This window comes from Hyperoodon ampullatus (genome assembly GCF_949752795.1).
Source record: "Hyperoodon ampullatus genome assembly, chromosome: 14".
Lineage (NCBI taxonomy): Eukaryota > Metazoa > Chordata > Mammalia > Artiodactyla > Ziphiidae > Hyperoodon > Hyperoodon ampullatus.
The window spans coordinates 16460619-16476918 of NC_136927.1; the positions used below are offsets into that span (position 1 = coordinate 16460619).

The 16300-nt window shown below is 37.9% G+C and overlaps 1 protein-coding gene across 1 annotated transcript in view; it reads left to right on the forward strand.

Moving 5' to 3' along the window:
* The window catches only part of GPCPD1 (glycerophosphocholine phosphodiesterase 1), a gene marked incomplete at both ends in the record, with an annotated part of 54195 nt that extends 38328 nt beyond the window's left edge, over positions 1 to 15867 (forward strand). The window contains 5 exons of the mRNA XM_079720222.1: positions 386 to 451; positions 1697 to 1833; positions 2301 to 2436; positions 3092 to 3252; positions 15678 to 15867. Coding sequence (XP_079576348.1) covers positions 386 to 451; positions 1697 to 1833; positions 2301 to 2436; positions 3092 to 3252; positions 15678 to 15867 — 690 coding nt within the window. The remainder of the gene's footprint in view (positions 1 to 385; positions 452 to 1696; positions 1834 to 2300; positions 2437 to 3091; positions 3253 to 15677) is intronic.
* Positions 15868 to 16300: the final 433 nt, after the last annotated feature.

Below are 16300 nucleotides of genomic sequence, written 5' to 3' on the forward strand. Positions count from 1 at the left end.
AATGTCTTTTTAAATTCATGAGGCTGCCTATCTTATTACTGCACACTTTAGCTGTTCAGTAGTGATGGTGAAAAGGATTTTAGGTCAGGATCATCTTTGCGGTTAGTAGTGATCGATTATCACAGATATTGCTAAAGACTACTGCCTTTGCTATTTAATTTCTTTTGACTTTCTTATTCAACTTAATCATCAACCAGGTTGTCAGTTTGAGTATAAGAAAAGGTAGTGGTTTTTGCTGAAGGCACAAAACACTTTATCCTTACTAGTGATATGTTTTCTTATAGTTTGCTTTTTGTAATTAATCCGTTTTTCTTTTTTCCTTCTTTTCTACCATTCATCTCACCAAAAATGAAACAAAATTTACCACCAACAAACACAACTCTAGGTTTTAGAGTCTTTGCCAGAAGATGTAGGGTTTAACATAGAAATAAAATGGATCTGCCAACAAAGGGTAAGTCATTTTCCATGTGGCACATTCTTCGTTCCTCCCTCACCCGTTTCTTTAAATGCATTCATTCCTATCTCTTTGTTTTAATGGAATAAATGAAACTGAAATCGTGGCTTCTTCCAGCAAGCACAGTGCTTGTTGGAACTTTGAAGTAAAGCATATCTTACACTTACACTAATATTTAAGTTCTTAAAAGTAGTGATGAATGTATTATAGTAGAAATTCTAATTTACATGTGTCTCGTGCACATTAATATGGATGGTTTCTAGGCACACTTATAAAGTGAACAGTGAGAACTCTGGCCAGTCAAAACTTTATAACCCTGATTAGTTTTTGTTTTTTTTTTAACCCCCTGTCTCAATATATACCTTAAATAAGTGCCTAAGCAGTTTTCTGTTAAGTGGCAGTAGCTAATAATAATTAATCAGGAAAAGAAATTTCTGCAGACACATTTTAAATCACTCTGAAATTTAGTCATTCTTTTGTTCAGTAATTATTGAAAAGCTGCTGTGGGCCAGGCATTTTCTGAGTTCTGTGCTTAAGTAGTGAAGAAAACAGAATAAAGCCTTGCCTTCCTGAAACTTAACAGTCTTCTATTCAAGGAAAACAACTTGGATGTATCAGATGGGGATATGTGTAAATGATTGGGGTGGGGGGACATTGGAAGTAGTTAATCCAGGCATCATGATTGGGCAATCCTGGTATTTGTTCTGGTCAGAATAATCTATAACTGCCCTTAAAGCATGTCTTCTATGTAGCTATTTATGATAAGCCGGTCCTGGCTAACATATAATATGTAAGTGCACAACCATCCTTTTTCTAGTAGGTGATTTTTAGTTTTCAGAACTTTTAGAATTATTGTAATGACTAGTACTTAAAATTTTTAATATTTGGATATCAACAGGGCTCTTGGTATCTTAGTTATAATTAGAAAATTATTTTTATTACTTATTGAGGGCACTTGATATGCCTAAGACTCAAAGAATGAGATATTTTAAAGTCATGGTAGATTTCAAATTTCCAGAGTTTTAGTTTTTATTTTGTTAACCTTATTAAAGCAAAAGTCTTTTGATGTTATAATTGCTTTGTATATAAGTGTCTCTATACCTAATTATGATAATAATTCACACAGGCCTTTGCTTTCCTCATCTGTAAAATAAGAGTTGGACTAAATGTTCTCGAGAATTTTTCCTAGCACTGTGATTCTAAGGTATTTAATGACTTTTGTTTTCCTATTCTTCCATATAGGATGGAATATGGGATGGTAACTTATCAACATATTTTGACATGAATCTGTTTTTGGATATAATTTTAAAAACTGTCTTAGAAAATTCTGGGAAGAGGAGAATAGTATTTTCTTCATTTGATGCAGATATTTGCACAATGTGAGTAATTCAGGTTTTTTCTCCTATACGCTTAGACTGTGGCTAGGACTAAGGGCACAAAGATTGTAGTTGGAGGTGGGGAAGTTCCCAGACTTGACCCTTGATTTGTCTTCTCAGTCCCATTGTATATATTCTCTACTGGGATGCCCTCCACACCCGCTGGGTTATAGCACCTCATGCCTTGTGTTTCATTTTACAGATGTATAATATCCTCCTTACCAAATTGTAAGCCCTCAAGGGATTTCTTTGTGCCCATTTCTGAGAATATTTTAACTCTTGTATAGAATAATTTAAAATTTTCTTTTTTTTTGACTAAAAGGCAATACACGTTAATGGTGGTTATATCTCAGGAATGAGTATGCTTTTAAAATTTTGTTTCTTTATATTTTTAGTATTTTCTAAATTTCAAAACAATATGTTATGGTTATCTCCCCAATGAAAAGTATTTTTTAAACTGTCTTTTTTAGGGTTCGGCAAAAGCAGAACAAATATCCCATATTATTTTTGACTCAGGGGAAATCTGATATTTACCCTGAACTCATGGACCTCAGATCTCGGACAACCCCCATTGCAATGAGCTTTGCACAGTTTGAAAATCTACTGGTAAGCTATAGTTGAATATTTTAATATTTGTTTTTTAAAAATGTTTTAGAGCATTAGTCAATAAAGTTATATATTAATTTAACATCTAATTGGTTAGTTTTGACCTATGTATAATGAGCAGGTAGCTCTACTTAAAATGAGGATATTAAATCTCAGACTGAAAAGCAGTTAAATGACCACCACCAACAAAAATTTTCTTGCAGGCCTAGGTTAAGTAAGTTTTGTAGTTTAGTTTTCTGAGTGGGTTTTATGAATCATCTAAAATGGTTAGATTGTTGGGCTTCCCTGGTGGCGCAGTGGTTGAGAGTCCGCCTGCCGATGCAGGGGACACGGGTTCGTGCCTTGGTCTGGGAGGATCCCACATGCCGCGGAGCGGCTGGGCCCGTGAGCCATGGCCGTTGAGCCTGCGCATCCGGAGCCTGTGCTCCGCAACGGGAGAGGCCACAACAGTGAGAGGCCCACATACCGCAAAAAAATAAATAAATAAAAATAAAATGGTTAGATTGTAAACTTGTTTGATCACATAAATTGTAAGAAAAAATTCTAACATTTTCTTTCCCTGTCCATTCTGCTTTGCAGCAGGTTCTTATTAGTTATCTATTTTATACATATAATAAGTTTCTCTTTCATGAGTAACTTATCTTTCTTCTTTTAGGGAATAAATGCACATACTGAAGACCTTCTCAGAAACCCGTCCTATATTCAAGAGGCAAAAGCTAAGGGACTGGTCATATTCTGCTGGGGTGATGATACCAATGATCCTGAAAACAGAAAGAAATTAAAGGAATTTGGAGTTAATGGTCTGATTTATGATAGGTATTTGTTTTTCATGAAAAATTTTCATGGATTGTTAGAAAAAAAGTAGTAGAATTATCTTAACATTTGTCAGTGGAATTTTTCAAATTTTGAAGTTATACCACAGTCACTTGGGAAGCTTGTATAAAAATTCAGATGACTGGGCCCTAACCCAGATGTATTGAGTCATATTGCAGGTGAAGGTGGCCACCCTAGACCTCTTCTCTGTCTACACCAACTTTCTTGGTGATCTCATCCAGTTCTGTGCCTTTTCCTACCTTTGTATATCCCCAACTCAAGCCTTTCCCCTGACCTCTAAACTTTTATATCCATCTATCAATGCCTATTCTTCCTGTAGACTTCCTGATTTCAGTATAAATGACAACTTTCTTTCCAGTTTCTGAGGCCGAATCCATGGAGTCTTTCATGATTCTGTTCTTTATCTCATACCCAAATCCAGTCAGACAAAGTCAGAATCATGTTGATTCTATCTTCGAAATATATCCTGAATCCTTTACTGTTGTCACTCTCCACTAAGCCACATCGTTTCTCAGGTGGATTATGAAAGTAAACTGCTCACTGGGACTGCGTCCACCCATGCACCCTGCTGTCCATTATGGGGGCGGGCAGGACTGAAAACTGAAGTCAGATCATGTTAGTGCTTAACCTTCCCCCCCATTCTGTGTCTCCTAGTGTAAAATCCCACATCCTTACAAGGCCCTATGTGAGGTGATCCCCACCCCCGCCCCTAATTGGCCTCCTGCTGTTTCTCTTCTGATAAAGATTTCAGGAAAGACTAAAATGTCACCTTCTTAGTAGGGCCTTCCCCGAATATCCTAATTCAAATCAAAACCTCTACTCACAGTGCACTTCCTGACTTTTCTCCATACATTTACCACCACCTGATATATCCATATACATACTATATTTTACTTATTTTCTCCCCAGCCTCCTTTCCTACCCCACCCTCAACACACCCACACAAGCAGAAGCTCCATGAGGGCAAGACTTTGCCTGTTTTGTTCATTGCTGTATCACCAGAGGTTAGATGTAGATGCTCAAATATTTGTTGAACTAATCTTTTCTTTTTAAGTAAACTCCCTGGGTGTTTAGGATGTAAGTCTGAGATCTCAGAGAGATGAAGAGGTTGCTCAGTGTAAAGAAATTTTGGGTTAGAGGGAACGTCATTTGTTCTGCTGAGGGGATTAGTGGGCTTGCTAATACTTGAGCAGCATCATACAAAGAGTAAGTGATGAAATTGTTACCAGGCCTGCTTTAAAAAATACAGTCGTTGGATTTAGTTTATATTACTGTTTGTTCTATAAAGTTATATCACTTTCTTAATAAAGCTTTTCCCCACCCCAACTATTTTGTCTGAATTAGTCTGGTTTTAAAACTGCCACCCGGATAATGCCTGCCTTTTAAAGTGTTTGGTTAATACTGCTTTAAGTGGCATGATTCATAGCTCTTTTTAATAGACGTTTCCAACTTATTAAAGGAAAATTAAAAATTTTAAATTACAATTTGACAGAAGTGCTTTATTTAACAAATTTTGGGGGAATATTTCTTTCTTTGAGGAGGAGGAAGGGATGATTGCAAATATTTTCAGACAAGAAAAGTATATTGTGAGATTATACCAGGTACGGCAGTTGTAGGGTATACAAATTTTAGTTAGATCCTTCACTTAAAGGGCCTTACTTGGTTGTAGCCAAACACTGACCTTGCAGGGAGAACAGGAAGATACTATGTGATACAAAAGGCCCTAAAGAAAGTGAGTTCTTCCTGGCTCAGGGTCAACAAGAATAACTTTAAAGAGGAAGGATTGAGATGGATTTGGGCGGGGGTGGTGGTTAAATCAGCTTTGACAGGATTTGCGTTTTAGGCAGAGGTGCAAGCAGGCACCAGGGCAGGACTGTGTTGAGGATGTGGAGGATGTTGAGGAGGCAGCCCAGCACTGGCCTCCTGTTCAGACCTGATGAGAGGAGAGGTGGACCGTGTTAGAGTCAAGTCAGTCTTTATTATCCTTGGAAGTTTTTTCTTCTTTTTTCAATTTTAGTCAAAGAACTACATATGTATGTATAATCAACCACACTTATATATACGAACTACATATATGTGTGTTGTGTGTGTGTGTGTATATACTTCAAATAGTTCTATGAGACTAACAGTAAAAACCAACAGTCCTGGGAATTCCCTGGCGGTCTGTGGTTAGGACTCTGTGATTTCACTGCTGAGGGCCTGGGTTCAGTCCCTGTTCGGGAAGCTAAGATCCCACAAGCCGCGAGGTGCAACCAAAAAAAAAATTAAAAAAAACAAACTAGCAGTCATTTACACCTATCCGTTTCATTGTCTCTAGCTGAATTCCTGTGCCCTAATTTTTTTTGGAACTATTTCTTGGTACTTAAGGTGCTTATGCTATTATTTTTTCATCATCAAATTTAGACCTATAGAAGGTTTGAATGATAGTGATTCAGAGCCTTTGTTTCATTTTACATGTGGGAGCATTGTGATGTGTTTTAGTTTATCAAAAACCAATTTGTTCTCTTTTACAAAGGCATTAACACAGATTTTACATTTAATCATGGTTTTGTGATATATTATCTCATAAGCTGCTATGCTTGATTTGCTGATATTTGGAATTTCTGCATTTGTAGTAATGAGTAAGGTGGCCTTTAATTTACCTTTATCAAATGGTCGTTGTCTAATTTTGGCATGAGGATAATACTTGCCTCGTAGAGTAAATTGAGCAATGTTTCCTCTTTTTATACTGTGTCTGCTCGAATTATTTTTAAAAATTCAGTAACAGACACCCACATTTAAAGAACATTATTATTAGATTTGAACTCCCCTGTGTTCTCTCTAATTCTATGCCCCTACCTCCTCCCTCAGATATAACTGATAAGCAAGCAATCACTCTCTTTTAAAAGTTTTTAAATTCTTATATCTATCGCTAAACAATATAACATTTAGTTTTTCATGGCTTTAAGCTTTATTTGTACTCTTTTCCTACTTGTTATATTCTTAAAATCAATCCATTGGTTACGTTTAGCTGTAATTTATTCATCTTCGTGGCTTTATGATTCTACCACAATTTATTCTACTATTGGAGAGCACTGAGGTGGTTGCCAGGTTTTTGCTATTACAGTGTTTGCTGTAAACATCGTTGACCAGCTCTCCTATGGTACGTGTATAAGTTTCTTTAGGGCAGTGACAAACCTTTCGATCCCCAAACCAGTTAGAAATGCATTTCACATTGCAGTCCAGTGCACACATAGATATGTATATCTACAAGTGTGTACCTGAAACTAAATTAAAAAGAAAATGCCCCTTGAATATTCTATTTATATGTGTGTGCTTTTTAAATGATTGTGCCACTGGCTCACACCTATTTCAATGCTTTTCTTAACTTTCTGAACTGATTTTGTGACCCACTAGATCTCTAGCTCAGCATGACAAGGCATCCGTCCGTGGATCAGGCATTGGAAGTACAGCAGGAATATGGGTACATGGAGTGGGCTGTTCTGTGCTCATTGGAGCCTCCTACCAGTTATCAGGAGTAGGCCACCCATAATAAACCTGTCAGGTAGAGTGGACACTGAACCAACACATGTTAAGTGGCTCAGGGCACTCTGTCTGTAGGTTTCAAAGCTGGTAGGATGGGCAGGGGCCCTCCTGGAGTGATAGCCCTGAGCATACCTGCCCACCCACGCAGGTTCCTCCGGTACATATTGTTTGACTTCTGTGGGCACAGCTGCCATGCTGAGCTACAATTCTTGTGTCAGACCTTCTGTTTCCTGTAGTCCAAATCTTTTTCTTGCTTTACTGTCATTTTTCTGGAACACATCCTTCAGTATTTTCTTGAGAAAGGATGGAAAGTAAATGTTTTTGAGGTCTTCTGTGTCTGGAAGTATTGTGGCCAGGCATAAAATTCCATGTTAGAAATCATTTTCCTTTAGACTTTTAAAATCATTTCTCCATCATCTTCACAATTCCATTGTGCTGTTAAGGAATGTGAAACTATGTTGATTCCTACTCTCTCACATGTGATTTCTTTGTTCCTTCTCTGTAAGTTTGGAGAGTTTTCTCTTGTTCCCAGTGTTCTAAACTTTCATAGAGATGGTCTTGTGGGTCTGGTTTTACGCATCATGCTGGACACTTGGTAGCCCTTTTAGTCTATTGATACATGTCCTTGAAGATGTGGAATAGTTAGTGAGTTATTTCTTTGATTTTTATTTCTTCCATTTTTCTGAGTTTGTTTTTTTTTCTTTATAGAATGCTTTTGTTGTATATTATACACTCTTGGACGAGACTTAAAATTCTTATCTTTTCTCATATTTTCTATCTTTGTCTTTTCCACTTTCAAAGATTTCTTCAACCTTATCTTCCACTCATCCTATTGAGTTTTTCATATCTGCTATTGTGTTTTGAATTTTCAAGAACTGTCTTTTTTCCTCTGGTTTCTCTTTTTTCTATATATAGTTTAAAAATCCTGTTCTTATTTGATGAAAGTACTATTTGTCTGAAGGCATTAAGGAACTTTTTTAAAACAAATTTTCTTTTGCTTACTATCTTACCGGTTAGAAGCTTTCCTCAGATATTTAGAGATTCTTGGCTGCTTCTTACGATAAGGAATTAAGATCTAAAAAGCTTGTCGGAAGCTCTGAGCATGTGAATAGGGCTTATGGGGTTTTACTATGGGGTGATCTGGGTGACCTGTTTGGTCATACATCTGTCAGTAGATTAAAAAACTTTGCTTTTTGACTGGTCAGATTCCTCGTAGAAGAGGCTATAATATATTCTGCTTAGAGGATACAGGTCTGGTTTCTTGGAGTCAAGTGTGGGAAGAGAGATAGGGGAAGGAGGGCATGTCTCTGTATTTAGCATGTGTTGTATTTGTACCATCTCTAATATCCCTGATGCTGATGGCCATTTTATAAAATGCCCCAAACTCTCTAACCTGGTCTTGTCCTCCATTCCAGATTTCCTGTTTAATTCTGGAAATAAACTTCGACCAAGTGGGGTAAGAGCAGCCTCTGCAGCAGGGAGTAAGAGGAAGGGAACCACTTGCTGCTGCTCAAGCCTTCATCCCGTCCTCCTCCTTTGAGCCCCTTCCTACCCCCTCAAGTTCTACAGAAGTTTGGGCCTGCTTTTAACTCACCCTTTTCATTTTTTCAACTACTGGCTTGTGGTTTGACCTATCCATTCTGCTAACTGAAACACTTTGTTATTACTTAATCCATCTGTTTTCTAGCTTCCAAAATTCTGTTGTACTGTCTCTTTGGTTCTTCTCATGTTCAGTGAATTTTCTTTTAACACCTTTATTTTATTTTTAACAGAATATAGGGGGTGAACTTAGGTGCTTTTGTTCTGTCTGATAACCTTGACCCAGAGGTCACTTTTCATTCTCTTAAGTATGTCTTTAACAGAAAGTCTTTTAGAATAGTCAAATACTTAATAGAATCAATACTTTAAAAATCTTGTTTAAGAAATTCTTCCCTACTGTGAGGTCATAAAGAGTTAGTGCCTCACATAAATTGTCTGGCTTTCACATTTAAAGCATGAAAGACCTTCCTTTCTCTGCTGATAGGCAATGCTAGTGCTGCCATTGTCACTTGGGGCTTTTTCTGGACTCTCAACTCTAGGTACATCTGCCAGTACTGCGTAACTTTAGGATAATTTTCACACTGGTGAGCAGTCCTTTATTTTATTTTACTTTATTTTATTATTATTTTTTTGGCGGCGCCACATGGCATGCAGGGTCTTAGTTGCCCAACCAAGGATGAAACCCGTGCCCACTGCGGTGGAAGCTTGGAGTCTTTTTTTGAGTGGGGTGGGTATTTTATTGATTTATTTCCTTAGTAGTTATCTATTTTATACATATTAGTGAATATATGTAAATCTCAATCTACCAATTCACCCCCCTCCACCCTGCTTTACCCCCTTGGTGTCCATACGTTTGTTCTCTACATCTGTGTCTCTATTTCTGCCCTGAAAACAGGTTCATCTGTACCATTTTTCTAGATTTCACATATATCCATTAATATACGATATTTGTTTTTCTCTTTCTGACTTAACTTCATTCTGTATGACAGTCTCAAGGTCCATCCACGTCTCTACAAATGACCCAATTTCGTTCCTTTTTATGTCTGAATAATATTCCATTGTACATATGTGCCACATTTTCTTTACCCGTTCATCTGTCGATGGACACTTAGGTTGCTTCCTTGTCCTGGCTATTGTAAACAGAGCTGCAATGAACATTGGGGTGCATGGTTTTTTTTGAATTATGGTTTTCTCAGGGTATATGCCCAGTAGTAGGATTGCTAGGTCATATGATAGTTCTATCTTTAGTTTTTTTAAGGAACCGCCATACTGTTCTCCATAGTGGCTGTATCAATTTACATTTCCACCAACAGTGCAAGAGGCTTCCCTTTTCTCCACACCCTCTCCAGCATTTATTGTTTGTAGATTTTTTGATGATGACCATTCTGACTGGTGTGAGGTGATACAGCATTGTAGTTTTAATTTGCATTTCTCTAATTATTAGTCACGTTGCGCATCCTTTCATGTGTTTGTTGGCAATCTGTATACCTTCTTTGAAGAAATGTCTGTTTAGGTCTTCTGCCCATTTTTGGATTGGGTTGGTTTTTTTTTTTTTTATATTGAGCTGCATAAGCTGCTTGTAAATCTTGGAGATTAATCCTTTGTCACTTGCTTCATTTGCAAATATTTTCTCCCATTCTGAGGGTTGTTTCTTTGTCTTGTTTCTGGTTTCCTTTGCTGTGCAAAAGCTTTGAAGTTTCATTAAGTCCCATTTGTTTATTTTGTTTTTATTTCCATTTCTCTAGCAGGTGGGTCAAAAAGTGTCTTGCTGTGATTTATGTCATAGAGTGTTCTGCCTATGTTTTCCTTTAAGAGTTTGATAGTGTCTGGCCTTACATTTAGGTCTTTATTCCATTTTCAGTTTATTTTTGTGTATGGTGTTAGGGAGTGTTCTAATTTCATTCTTTTACATGCAGCTGTCCACTTTTCCCAGCACCACTTATTGAAGACACTGTCTTTTCTCCATTGTATATCCTTGCCTCCTTTGTCATAGATTAGTTGACCATAGGTGTGTGGGTTTACCTCTGGGCTTTCTATCCCATTCCATTGATCTATATTTCTCTTTTTGTGCCAGTACCATATTGTCTTGATTACTGTAGCTTTGTAGTATAGTCTAAAGTCAGGGAGTCTGATTCCTCCAGCTCCATTTTTTTCCCTCAAGATTGCTTTGGCTATTCGGGATCTTTTGTGTCTCCATACAGATTTTAAGATTTTTTGTTCTAGTTCTGTAGAAAATGCCACTGGTAATTTGATAGGGATTGTACTGAATCTGGATTTCTTTGGGTAGTATAGTCATTTTCACAATATTGATTCTTCCAATCCAAGAACATTGTATATCTTACCATCTGTTTGTGTTGTCTTTGATTTCTTTCATCAGTGTCATATAGTTTTCTGAGTATAGGTCTTTTGCCTCCTTAAGTAGATTTATTCCTAGGTATTTTATTCTTTTTGTTGTAGTGGTGAATGGGATTGTTTCCTTAATTTCTCTTTCTGATTTTTCATCATTAGTGTATAGGAATGCAAGAGATTTCTGTACATTAATTTTGTATCCTGCTACTTTAACAAATTCGTTGATTAGCCCTGGTAGTTTTCTGGTGACATCTTAGGATTTTCTGTGTATAGTGTCATGTCATCTGCAAACAGTGACAGTTTTACTTCTTCTTTTCCAATTTGTATTCCTTTTATTTTGTTTTCTTCTCTGATTGCCATGGCTAGGAATTCCAAAACTGTGTTCAATAAAAGTCGCAAGAGTGGACATCCTTGTCTTGTTCCTGATCTTAGAGGAGATGCTTTCAGTTTTTCACCATTGAGAATGATGTTTGCTATGGGTTTGTCATATATGGCCTTTATTATGTTGAGGTAGGTTCCCTCTATGCCCACTTTCTGGAGAGTTTTTATCATAAATGGGTATTGAATTTTGCAAAAGCCTTTCCTGCATCTATTGAGAGGATCATATGGTTTTCACTCTTCAATTTGTTAATATGGTGTATCACATTGATTGATTTGCATATATTGAAGAATCCTTGCATCCCTGGGATAAATCCCACTTGATCATGGTGCATGATCCTTTTAATGTTTTGTTAGATTCTGTTTGCTAGTATTTTGTTGAGGATTTTTGCATCTATATTTATCAGTGATATTGGTCTGTAATTTTCTTTTTTTTTTTTTTGTCTGATTTTGCTATCAGGGTGATGGTGGCCTCGTAGAATGAGTTTGGGAGTGTTCCTTCCTCTGCAGTTTTTTGGAAGAGTTTGAGAAGGATGGGTGTTAGCTCTTCTCTAAATGTTTGATAGATGCCATCTGGTCCTGGACTTGTGTTTCTTGGAAGATTTTTAATCACACTTTCAGTTTCATTACTTGTGATTGGTCTGTTCATATTTTCTATTTCTTCCTGGTTCAGTGTTGGAAAGTTACACCTTTCTAAGAATTTGTCCATTTCTTCCAGGTTGTCAGTTTTATTGGCATATAGTTGTTTGTAGTAGTCTCATGGTGCTTTTTATTTCTGTGGTGTCCATTGTAACTTCTCCTTTTTCATTTCTAATTTTATTTGAGTCCTCTTCCTCTTGATGAGTTTGGCTAAAGGTTTATCAAGTTTGTTTTATCTTCTCAAAGAACCAGCTTTTAGTTTTATTAATCTTTGCTTTTTTTTTTTTTTTTTGCGGTACATGGGCCTCTCACTGTTGTGGCCTCTCCTGTTGCGGAGCACAGGCTCCGGATGCACAGGCCCAGCCACTCCATGGCATGTGGGATCTTCCCAGACTGGGGCATGAACCCGTGTCCCCTGCATTGGCGGGCGGACTCTCAAGCACTGCGCCACCAGGGAAGCCCTTTGCTGTTGTTTTGTTTCTATTTCATTTATTTCTGCTCTGATCTTAATGATTTCTTTCCTTTTACTAACTATGGGTTTTGTTTGTTCTTCTTTCTCTAGTTCCTTTAGGTGTAATGTTAGATTGTTTATTTGAGACTTTTCTCTCGTTTCTTTTTTTTTTTTTTACAACTTTATTGGAGTATAATTGCTTCACAATGTTGTATTAGTTTCTGCTTTATAACAGAGTGAATCAGTTATACATCTGTTCCCATATCCCTTCCCTATTGTGTCTCCCTCCCTCCTACCCTTCCTGTCCCACCTTGAGGTAGGATGTATTGCTATAAACGTCCCTCTTAGAACTGCTTTTGCTGCATCCCATAGGTTTTGCATCATCGTGTTTTCATTTTCATTTGTCTCTAGGTATTTTTTGATTTCCTCTTTGATTTCTTCAGTGATCTCTTGTTTATTTACTAGTATTTAGCCTCTGTGTGTTTATGATTTTTACATATTTTTCCCTCTAATTGATTTCTAATCTCATAGTGTTGTGGTCGGAAAAGATGCTTGATACGATTTCAATTTTCTTAAATTTACCGAGATGTGATTTGTGACCGAAGATGTGATCTATCCTTTAGAATGTTCCATGTGCACTTGAAATAAAAGTGTAATCTGCTGTTTTCAGATGGAATGTCCTATAAATATCAATTAAATCTATCTGGTCTCTTGTGTTTCTTTATTAATTTTCTGTCTGGATGATCTATCCATCGGTGTAAGTGAGGTGTTAAAGTCCCCCACTATTACTGTGTTACTGTCGATTTCCTCTTTTATAGCTGTTAGCAGTTGCCTTATGTATTGAGGTGCTCCTATGTTGGGTGCATATATATTTATAATTGTTATATCTTCTTTTTGGATTGATCCCTTGATCATTATGTAGTGTCCTTCCTTGTCTCTTGTAACATTCTTTATTTTAAAGTCTATTTTATCTGATATGAGTATTGCTCCTCCAGCTTTCTTTTGATTTCCATTTGCATGGAATATCTTTTTCCATCCCCTCACTTTCAGTCTGTACATGTCCCTAGGTCTGAAGTGGGTCTCCTGTAGGCAGCATATATATGGGTCTTGTTTTTGTATCCATCCAGCAAGCCTGTGTCTTTTGCTTGGAGCATCTAATCCATTTATATTTAAGGTAATTATCGATATGTATATTCCTATTACCATTTTCTTAATTGTCATGGGTTTGTTTTTGTAGGTCCTTTGCTTCTCTTGTGTTTCTCACTTAGAGAAGTTCCTTTAGCCTTAGTTGTAGAGCTGGTTTGGTGGTGCTGAATTCTCTTAGCTTTTGCTTGTCTGTAAAGCTTTTGATTTCTCTGTCGAATCTGAATTAGATCCTTGCTGGGTAATCTTGCTGGTAGGTTCTTCCCTTTTATCACTTTAAACATATCTTGGCACTCCCTTCTGGCTTCCAGAGTTTCTGCTGAGAAATCAGCTGTTAACCTTATGGGAGTTCCCTTGTATGTTATTTGTCAGTTTCCCCTTGTTGCTTTTAATAATTTTTCTTTGTCTTTAATTTTTGTCAGTTTGATTACTATGTGTCTTGGCATGTTTCCCCTTGGGTTTATCCTGCCTGGGACTCTCTGGGCTTCCTGGACTTGGGAGGCTGTTTCCTTTCCCATGTTAGGGATGTTTTTGACTATAATCTCTTCAGATATTTTCTCGGGTCCTTTCTCTCTCTCTTCTCCTTTTGGGACCCCTATAATAAGAATGTTGGTGTGTTTAATGTTGTCCCAGAGGTTTCTTAGGCTGTCTTCGCTTATTATTCTTTATTCTGTTCCGCGGCAGTGAATTCCATCCTTATGTCTTCCAGGTCACTTATCCGTTCTTCTGCCTTAGTTATTCTGGTATTGATTCCTTCTAGTGTATTTTTCATTTCAGTTACTGTATTCATCTCTGTTTGTTTGTTCTTTAATTCTTCTAGGTCTTTGTTAAACATTTCTTGCATCTTCTCAATCTTTGCCTGCATTCTTTTTCTGAGGTCCTGGATCATCTTCACTATCATTATTCTGAATTATTTTTCTGGACAGTTGCCTGTCTCCACTTCATTAAGTTGTTTTTCGGGGGTTTTATCCTGTTCCTTCAACTGAGACATAGTCCTCTGCCTTTTCATTTTGTCTTTCTTTCTTTGATAGTGGTTTTTCTTCCACAGGCTGCAGGACTGTAATTCTTCTTGCTTCTGCTGTCTGCCCTCTTGTGGGTGAGGCTATCTAAGAGGCTTGTGCAAGCTTCCTGAGGGGAGGGACTGGTGAGCTGGGTTTTGCTCTGGTGGGCAGAGCTCAGTAAAACTTTAATCCTCTTGTTTGCTGATGGGTAGGGCTGAGTTCCCTCTCTCCTGGTTGTTCCGCCTGAGTCAACCCAGCACTGGAGCCTACAGGCTCTTTGTTGTGGCTAATTGTGGGCTCTGTGAGGGCTCACACCAGTGAGTACTTCCCAGAACTTCTGCTCCCAGTATCCTGACCCCGTGGTGAGCCACAGCCACCCCCCCCCCGCCTCTGCAGGAGACCCTCCAACTCTAGCAGGTGGGTCTGATTCAGTCTCCTGTGGGGTCACTGCTAGTTTCCCCTGGCTCCTTGTGCACACACTACTTTGTGTGTGCCCTCCAAGAGTGGAGTCTCTGTTTCCCCCAGTCCTGTCGAAGTCCTGCAGTCAAATCCCACTGGCCCTGAAAGTCTGATTCTCAAGGGATTCCTTCTCCCATTGCCAGATCCCCAGGTTGGGAAACCTGACGTGGGGCTCAGAACCTTCACTCCAGTGGGTGGATTTCTGTGGTGTAATTGTTCAGTTTGTGAGTCGCCCACCCAGCGATTATGGGATTTGATTTCATTCTGATGGAGCCCTTCCTCCCATCTCATTGCAGCTTCTCCTTTGTCTTTGGGATGTCTTTTTTGGTGAGTTCCAGTGTCTTCCTGTTGAGAATTGTTCAGCAGTTAGTTATGCTTCTGGTGCTGTCGCAAGAGAGAGTGAGCGCATGTCCTTCTCCTCCACCATCTTGAACCAATCCGGAAGCTTGGAGTGTTAACCACTGGGACTTCCAGGGAAGTCCCGAGCAGTACTTTTCATCTTGATCTTCAGTGCTTTGAAGTCAGAACTGGGTATGAATTCCAGCTCTACCGTGTAGCACCTTTCCATCTGTCAAATGAGGCATTGCTGATTGATTAACTTGGAGAAAAGAATCTCTAATTGGAGTTGAAGAATCACTAATAAGCTACAGATTTCATATTCTATCAATTTATAATCAGCTCTTTTGCTTCAGGGGTACAAAAGGCAGTGATGCTATTCTGGATTATTGGCAAGACTGGGAAAAGAGAAATATTTTTGAATGGAACTGATGCTTATATCTTTTAAAGAAAAAAATAAAAGGACTCTGTAGTATAGGTATTCTAGGCATTCGGTAAGCAAATTCTCCTGAAAAGGTTAAGTCAGATAGGTCCTAAGTAAACCGTAAAATTACCCTATTTTATGTTTTGTGTTTTTTTCATCACAGGATATATGATTGGATGCCTGAACAGCCAAATATATTCCAAGTGGAGCAGTTGGAACGTCTGAAGCAAGAATTGCCAGAGCTTAAGAGCTGTTTGTGTCCCACTGTTAGCCGCTTTGTCCCCTCATCTTTTTGTGGGGAGCCTGACATCCATGTGGATGCCAACGGCATAGATAATGTGGAGAATGCTTAGTGTTTATTGGGCGGAGACCATTCGGGGCATGCATCGCTGTTCTGGGTATTCACTTTTTATCACTGAGCATTGTTTATCTATGCCTTTTAGGTTTTCAGTCCAGTGAAGCAATAATGAAGTATTTTAATATTTCACTACAGTTCTTGCTAGAATTTCAAGTATTCTATTTAAATCACTTGGCCAGGTATAATTACCAGTCAGTCTCTTTACAGTGAAAAAATTTATTGGTTGGTAAATATTTTAAACTAAATATGTAAGTTATGTTAAACAAATATTCATTAAAAACATAACACTTTGAAATTAACTATACAAATATCTCATATTTACACTTATTACAGCTTTTCATTTGATCAGGTCTGAAATATTTAGCACTCAAGGAACATGACTATGCATAATTATACCTGACCATGGGAAAAATAAGTACCTCAAATGC